At 51.1% G+C, this 8408-nt stretch overlaps 2 protein-coding genes across 2 annotated transcripts; one reads left to right on the plus strand and one right to left on the minus strand.

Moving 5' to 3' along the window:
- Positions 1 to 302: 302 nt before the first annotated feature.
- On the minus strand, positions 303 to 2758 carry ACTL7B (actin like 7B). Its single transcript, XM_047099443.1, has one exon. It carries the CDS (start codon positions 1774 to 1776, stop codon positions 397 to 399), a length of 1380 nt encoding a protein of 459 aa, XP_046955399.1. The 5' UTR covers positions 1777 to 2758; the 3' UTR covers positions 303 to 396.
- A 4053-nt stretch (positions 2759 to 6811) lies between these two features.
- ACTL7A (actin like 7A) lies at positions 6812 to 8194 on the plus strand. The gene has a single exon (XM_047099455.1). It carries the CDS (start codon positions 6872 to 6874, stop codon positions 8192 to 8194), a length of 1323 nt encoding a protein of 440 aa, XP_046955411.1. The 5' UTR covers positions 6812 to 6871.
- Positions 8195 to 8408: the final 214 nt, after the last annotated feature.

An 8408-nucleotide genomic window follows, 5' to 3' on the forward strand; every position in this document is an offset into this window, starting at 1 on the left:
GGTCCCAAGCTAGTCCCTTAATATGAGCCTTTATTTGCCTCTTGGCCCACAGACAAACAAGCAGTATGTCGCTGAGCTGTGTTTTGAGCTCCAAGGAGCTAAGGGAACACACTGGGCTCTGAGACGATGTCACCTTCATGCTGGGGGTTCAGGGGGATGGGTCAGTGAGGCACAGCCCCCTGCCCCACCGCCCACCTGCTACTCTTGACCCAGCAGAGCCAAAGGTGCAGAGATTTCTAAGCCCAAATCCCCACCACCTGCTGTCAGACTAGAGCAAGAAATCCAGACCACACAAGAACCAGTGCACGTTAAAGTTTTACGTGAAATTCTGTAAATGTGTATAGAGTGGCCAGAGGCCACCTGACTGCCAGGCCTCGCCTACCAGGGCACCGCCGCTCAGCACTTGCTGTAGATGGCCGCCCCGCCCCGCTCCTCAAACTCTTCCTTGCTGACCCACAGCTGCTGGAAGGCCTGCAGGGAGGCCAGGATGGAGCCGCCAGTCCACACGGACGTCTTCCTCTCAGGAGCAGCGGCCACTGCAGGGCTGTCCCCGGGGCAGAGGAGGCTCAGCTCCCTCTGGAAACGCTCAGGGAAGCCTTCCAACATGGTGCAGCCACCACACAGCAGCACGTTGGCGGCCATCTCCTCCTTGAAGCCCGCCTCCTGGCAGCGGTCCAGGCAGGCGGCGGTGAGCGCAGGGAGGCCCGGCTGGTTGCTGCCCACCAGGGTGGGCTTGAAGAGCATCTCGGCGCACTGGAAGCGTTCCTGGCCGATGGTGATGAGCTGGCCGTCGGGGAGCTCGTAGTCCACGCGCACCTCCTCCAGGCCCAGGCCGAGCTCTTGCTCAGGCACGAGTGCCGAGTAGCAGCACTTCTTCTTGATGTGCTCGATGACGTGCAGGTGGTCGTCCGTGAACTTGTGGCCGGCCTCGTTGAGCAGCTGCAGCAGGTAGGTGGTGAGGTCGCTCCCGGCATAGTCGGCGCGGCCCGTCAGGCCCGGAAGCACGTCTCCTTCCGAGATGGGCACCACGTGCGAGACACCGTGCCCGCTCTCCACGACCAGGCCCGAGGTCTTGCCGTATGAGTAGATGGACAGCAGCGACTGGGACGTCACGTGCATGGCAGGGATACCAAAGGTCTCGAACATGAGCTCTGCATACTTCTCCCGGTTGCTGCTGGGGCTGAGCGGGGGGTCAGAGACCAGCACGGCGTGCTCTTCGGGGGGGATCTTCATGGCCGTGTGGAAGACGTACTCCCAGATGCTCTGTACGCAGTCCCAGTCCACCACGATGCCATACTTGAGCGGGTTCATCAGCTTCAGGGGCGCCTCCATGTTGAGCAGCTCGTGGCCCACGTAGGTGTCCTTGCGGGTGTCGCCAGCATCGGCGGCCTCGGAGTAGCGCTTGCCCACAGTGGAGGAGATGAAGTAGGTGGGCCTCGGCTCCCCCGCGTAGCCACACTTACAGTACTGGGAGCCCAGGTCAATGATGAGTGCCTTGATCTTGCGCACTTTCTTGGGCTTCAACTTCAGCTGAGTGGCTGACCCAGTCTCCCGGATGCCAGCATCAGGACCCGGCTGTGTTCCTGCCTCTCCAGGATCACCCTGAGCCGTGCCCACGGGCATGGGGCTGGGGCTGCTCCTCGTCGCCATCTGCCTTCTTTGCTCACCTTTCTCACATCCACATCCTAGAGCTCCGTGGGGAGAAATAAGAGGGTTCGCCTCCAGCAGTGCCTTGGTAACCCCTGAGGATTGTGATGTCACTGAGGGCTGATCCATTCTGGCAGCCCGGGGAGGGCTTGGCCTTGGCAGGCCCTTGATCTGTCACCCCCACCACCATCTACCTAACTCCACTTGTCTCCATGACAGAGCAGGCAGCCAGCAGTTGTAGAAATCCAAGCACACTGGGGTCCTAGGCTTCTGTGCCCTCCCCTTATGTCCCTAATGCCCCGCCCACTGACTGAACACCTCTTCCTCCTCTGCTTCCTGGCTTTGAGGGTGATAAGTATTTGAGCCCCTACAGTAAGCCAGGCACAGTATCAGGTACCTCACATATGTTACTACACAGAATCCTGAGGCAGGGCAGAGCTGAGGAAATGAAGGCTCAGAATTTAAATGATTTGCCCAAGAGCAAACAGCTCTTCAAAAGTGTGTATTTTCTCTCAAGTTCACTCAACTCTAGTTCGCCAGGTCTTAAAGAGTATAAGGGTCTCAACAGTACTTTGGTCCCTTCATTCAACATTTATTGGGGTTTGTGACAGGTCCAGCCCAGTGCAGCCTGCTGGCGACAGATGACAGAACCCTGGCTACAGCAGTGTCCAGTCTAGGTGGGACAGAATGGACAGAGAGGTTTGCAAGTGGAAGTCTACTGGGAGAACAAAAGTATACGAGGAAGGAGTGGTTACTGAAGGAAGGGAGTAGCAGGTTCTCCAGAGAAGTGATGCTAAAGTCGACTGCTAATGGGTATGTGGGTATTTGTCAAGTAGCTAGGAGGAGGGACGGGGATCCCAAGCAGAGAGCACAGCCTGAGCAAAGGCTTGGGGTGATGTGGGAGGACATGGTGGGAAGGTTCCACTTAATAGTTAAGTGTCTGGAAAAATAGATGGGGCTAGAGAGGTAATGGAGCCAACTAGGTTGGGCCTCAAATGCTAGGAGTAAGAGTTTGGGGTAAATGGAGGAGAGTATGCTAAGCTAAATCAGTCAACCAGAGAAAGACAAATAACACATGATTTTACTCATATGTGGAATTTGAGAAACAAAACAGATGAACATAGGGTAAGGGAAGGAAAACTAAGATAAAAACAGAGAGTGAAGCAAACCATAACAGACTCATAAACACAGAGAACAAACTAAGGGTTGCTGGAGGGGAGGTGGGGGAGGGATGGGCTAAATGGGTGACTGACATTAAGGAGGGCACGTGTTGGGATGAGTTCTACTCCTGAAACCAATACTACACTGTAAGTTGATTAACTTGAATTTAAATAAATAAATTAAAAAAATAAATGGAGGACCAATGGGGAACCAATGAAGACTTTAAGCAGCGGGTGGTCAGATCAGACTTCTGGAAAATTTGAAAAAGACTTGTGTTTAGCTGTAATGTAGAGAGGGGCAAGACTCTGAGACCTGAAACACCACTGAAGATATTCTTGTAAGACTTGAAGGTGATCTCAGCCAGGCTGTGATAATGAGGAAGAGAAGGAGGAACAGGTTCTACAGAAGTTTAGAAGGTAGAATCTCATCTACTTGGTTGGTTCCCCAACTATCCTCACTTCAACCCAAGCTCTTATTCTAGCATTTGAGGCCTTCTCTCATTACTCCTATGACATTTTTAACCCCAAACACTGCATTTATGTCAGATGATTAAACTAGATGTGGGGAGTGAGGGAGAGGGATGAATCCCTCACCTGTGCCAAAGCAAAAGATCCACAGTGTCTGTCATCCACAACAGACGAATTCATTAGGTTTCCATAGGACCCTCCACCCCAAACTGTCTTCCCTCAAAAAACAAAAACAAAAACAAACTCCTCCAGGTAATTCATAAGAAACACTGTGCTTTGGCATTTTCTTTACTAGATTCTTTCTTCCCTTCTGTGGCTGTTAAAATTACAGGGGCCTAGTTCACATTTCTTTTAAAAATTAAGGGTGTGCGGAGTCCCAAAAACCAGAGCAAGCATACCAGCTCGGGGAAAAATGTGTTTCTTGGTCTCATCTTCCCAGTTTTCTTTTTCCATTACAGGAGAGCCTCAGGGTTGCTTTCAAGAAGGGTTACCTCATGGTTTTCTAGCCTTGGGCTAGAGGAGCAAAAGTAGGTGAGAAAATGTGGCCCAAGATAGTTTGAGCAATACAGGGTGCCTCTAACCTTGAGGGACCTCACCAGAGACCCCAGGGAGCCCACAAGTACCTTAGATGGCTAGTGACAAGTATGGGGGCTTGTGCATGCCACGGACTGTAGGTTTTGGGTGCAGTGTGCCAACAGTCTCCATATTCTCCCATCATCAATACCATTAACTGTGTCCTGACCCCAAGAGAAGGAACACAAGAGAGTGGGGGGCAGGGTACGTAGAAGCTAAGGGAAAAGGATTTCACTTACGAAAGAGCATTCAAGCATGCAAAATCCTGAGAAGTGAAATAAAAGGAGTAAAAAATGTCCAGCAACTTTAGCCTGAAGGATGTGGTGTGGACCCTGAGAGTCCCTGTACTCTTGGGCTTTACAAACAAGATGGGACAACTGGCTTTAAGCCAGCACAGCACCTCTCCCACCCCTAGTGAAAGAAGGAGCTAAGAAGGGGCGAGCATGGGCAGTGGGGGAGGGGCGTGTGAAACAGCCTGTCAGGCTATAGTCTCTCAGTGAAGTAGGAAGAAAGGTCAGGTGACAGGGTGAATAATGGCTCCCAAAAGATGTCCACATCTTAATCCCTGGAATCTGTGAATGTTAGCTTTCATGGTAAAAGGGACTTTGCAGATGTGAGTTAAGGAGTTTGAGATAGGTTACCCTGCATCATCTGACTGGGCAGAAAGCAATCACAAGGATTTTCCTAAGAGGCAGAAAGGAGGGTCAGGTCCCAGAAGATGTGACAACAGAAGAAGTCAGAGAGGCCTCGAAGTTGAAGGGGTCACAGGCCAAGGAATGTAGGTGGCCTCTAGGAGCTGGACAAAGCAGAGAAACGATTACTGCCTAGGACCTTGGGAAGGAATGCGGCCGTACTGATGGCGCGATTTTAGCTGAGACTGACTGTGGACTTCTCACCTCCAGAACTGTAGATAATAAATTTGTGTTTTAAGCCACTAAATTTGTGGTAATTTGTTACAGCAGCCATAGAAAACTGTAAGCACATGCTCTTAGAGAAATCCAGGGCAATAAAAATGTGCTAAGCAGGGGCACCGGGGTGGCTCAGTTGGTTGAGCATCTGACTTCAGCTCAGGTCATGATCTCATGGCTCGTGAGTTCGAGCCCCGCGCTGGGCTCGGTGCTGACAGCCTAGAGCCTGGAGCCTACTTCGGATTCTGTGTCTCCCTCTCTGAGCCTTCCCCACTTATGTTCTGTCTCTGAACAATGAATAAACCTTAAGAAAAAGAATTTTTTTTAAATGCTATGCAGCTGCAGATCTGTCAGAATTCAAGAGGAGGGTTGCAAAGGAAAAACAGGTTATTCTAAATTAAATATGCCTTTGGTTATCACACAAACATTCTTTTGATATGATGTCAAACAATCCAAGTTGGCCATGCAAATCCCTACTGAACAGCAGAGGCAAGTAAACAACTTTTCAGGCAGCCAGGTGTACAGAAAAGCACTTTCCTATCCCAAAATTCAACACCATCTCATCCTCTACCCACCGAACCAAAAAGTTGTGACTTTGTCTTTGAGAGGACACCTTGACTGCTCCCATCAGCAGTCACAAGACTGGACTTGGTCCTTTTCTTCTCTCACACCCCTCAGGGAGCCAACAGCACCCCCAGCAACCTCCTTAAAAAGTAGGCCCACCATTGTAATGACTGCTCTTTTATGAAAAGTATGGGACTACATAACAAAAAGCTGGGTTCGGGATGCTTTCACAGTGACCGGTGTCAGCACCAATGTGCCCAGCTTCAGAGATGGCACGTGAGATGGTGGCCATGCAGCTTCAGAGACACACTGTGGGTCTCATCAAGGTGTGTCCACACCACACCCCTGGGAAGTAGTCAGAGTTGGGAGAGCTTGGCCACCGCTGGATGGACATCCATGGGTGAGCTCCACACCCTAGAGCCTCAGTGTTCTCATCAGTGCAATTCTGCACGGTCCAATCTCGCTGCCAACCTGCATGGAGTATGTGCACAGATATGGGCCTAAAAATTATTCTTCTGCAGGCTGTCCTGAGAAACAAGGGAGACAGAAGTGCTCAGTCACCAGAGCAGCAATTAGTCCTGCTAAATAAACTGGGTAGTGTCCACAGTGCTCAAAACTCCCTAGTGCTTTCTGATCTCACGCAGAGTCAGAACCAAAGTCCTAGTCATGGCCCAAGAGGATGGATGTGGGCTGCTCACCCTTCCCGCCCCTCCTCCCCGCTCATAGTTTTCCTTGCTCTCCCCACTCGGCCACGTGGGTCTGGGGATCCTTTAACTCAGGGGCCAGCAAACTTTTTCTATATGGGCCTGATAGTAAAAATTTGCACTTTTGTGGGCCATGAAGTCTTTGTGGCAATGAGTCCAATTCTGTGGTGGTAGCACAAAAGCAGCCATAGGCAAGATGTAAATGAGCACGTGTTTAAATAAAAGTTTATTTACCAAAACAGGCAGGCCCTAGTTTGCTGACCCCTTCTCTCACTCATCAGTCACAGCTGCACCCCCATCATCTGCACCTGCTGCTCCCGATATGCAGGATGTACACGTGGCACCCAGCGTCCCTCACCTCCTCAGGTCTTCATTCAAGTGTCACCCTCTCAGGGACCTCTGCCCAGGCACATTAACACAGCCACCTTCCCCAATCTCTTTCTCTGCTTTTTCTCTTTTTGCCCTTAACATTTTCTGTCATCTCTTTGTTTTGGCTATTTTCTATCTCTTCCCAACCCCCAGTGACTAGAACGTAAACTCTACAAGGGCAGAGATTGTTTTTTTTCTCCACGGCTGCCTTTTATTCCCAGCTGCCTTGCCCATTGCAAGTGATCAATAAATAACTGGTTGGCTAAATCAGGTTTATTACAAAATCTAGAAAAAGGTAAGTCACCTCTGAAACAAGTCCACCCCAACATGGGACACAGGTTCCCGGCATCTAGAAAACCCAGGTCACCAGATTATGTCATAATCAGTGATGTCATCGCTGGGAATTTCTCAAGTTGCCATCTGATATAAGCCTTTCAGGCCTTGAAGCCTGTGGGATTGAGGAACTTTCTGAGAGCAAATGGCTCTTGACAGCATGTGGGCTCCACAGGCAGCAGTCATCGGGGACGGGCCTGCCAAGAGAGTAGGTGAACAGGTCTCCCCACAGACACACATCCTCCAGACTGCCTCCTTAAAGGATGGCCCGGCAAAGCGGGCAGTGTGGGTCCGCTGTAACTGTTCAGAGCCAGAAGAACCTACTAACTCAAGAACGGTTAAGGACAAACCCAAGGCAGAGGTGACCAAAGCAGTGGTTGTGGACCTCGGCACTGGCTACTGCAAATGTGGCTTTGCCGGGCTGCCAAAGCCCACCCATAACATCTCCACAACAGTGGGGAAGCCCTACATGGAGACGGCTAAAACTGGGGACAATCGCAAGGAGACATTCGTGGGGCGGGAGCTCATCAATCCAGAGGTTCGTCTCAAGCTACTTAATCCTCTGCGACATGGCATCATCGTGGACTGGGATTCCGTGCAAGATATCTGGGAATATCTCTTCCATCAAGAGATGAAGATCGCCCCAGAGGAGCATGCGGTCTTGGTTTCAGACCCACCCCTGAGCCCACACACCAACAGGGAGAAGTACGCTGAAATGCTGTTTGAAACCTTCAACACTCCTGCAATGCATATCGCCTATCAATCCCGCCTGTCCATGTACTCCTATGGAAGGACCTCAGGCCTGGTGGTGGAAGTTGGCCACGGCGTGTCCTACGTGGTCCCCATCTATGAGGGTTATCCCTTGCCCAGCATCACCGGACGGCTGGACTATGCGGGCTCTGACCTGACAGCCTACTTGATGGGCCTGATGAATAACTCCGGGAAACGCTTCACTGAGGACCAGATAGGCATTGTGGAGGACATTAAGAAGAAATGCTGCTTTGTGGCCCTGGACCCCATCGAAGAGAAGAAAATCCCTGCCACTGAGCATACAATCCAGTACATACTGCCTGATGGGAAGGAGATACAGCTGTGCCAGGAAAGGTTCCTCTGCGCAGAGATGTTCTTTAAGCCTTCTCTGATCAAGTCCATGCAGCTGGGGCTTCACACCCAGACAGTGTCTTGCCTTAACAAGTGTGACATTGCCCTCAAACGGGATCTCATGGGGAACATCCTGCTCTGCGGGGGGAGCACTATGCTCAGTGGATTCCCTAACCGGCTGCAGAAGGAGCTGAGCAGCATGTGTCCCAATGACAGCCCCCAGGTAAATGTGTTGCCCGAAAGAGACACTGCAGTATGGACGGGCGGCTCCATCCTGGCATCGCTTCAGGGCTTCCAACCACTGTGGGTCCACCGCTTTGAGTACCAGGAACATGGGCCTTTCTTCCTGTACAGAAGGTGCTTCTGAACTCTGATAAAGCATGGTTGCCATGCATCTGCTTTGCTGAGTGAGCGCCCGCCATACACACAGAGAGCTGAGCCCGCATGTTTGCTCCTGTAGTATTAAACAATCCTCGTGTTCCCTCCACAGTGTTTCTCTATTTCCTGACTTAGTAAGAACAACTTCACAATATGCAGCATGTACCTTAAAATATACTTTTGTCACACAAGAGTGGGAGGGG

The sequence above is a fragment of the Lynx rufus genome, unplaced genomic scaffold (genome assembly GCF_022079265.1).
Source record: "Lynx rufus isolate CCGP_SWC_20201006 ecotype Redwood Valley unplaced genomic scaffold, mLynRuf1.p SCAF_10, whole genome shotgun sequence".
NCBI lineage: Eukaryota > Metazoa > Chordata > Mammalia > Carnivora > Felidae > Lynx > Lynx rufus.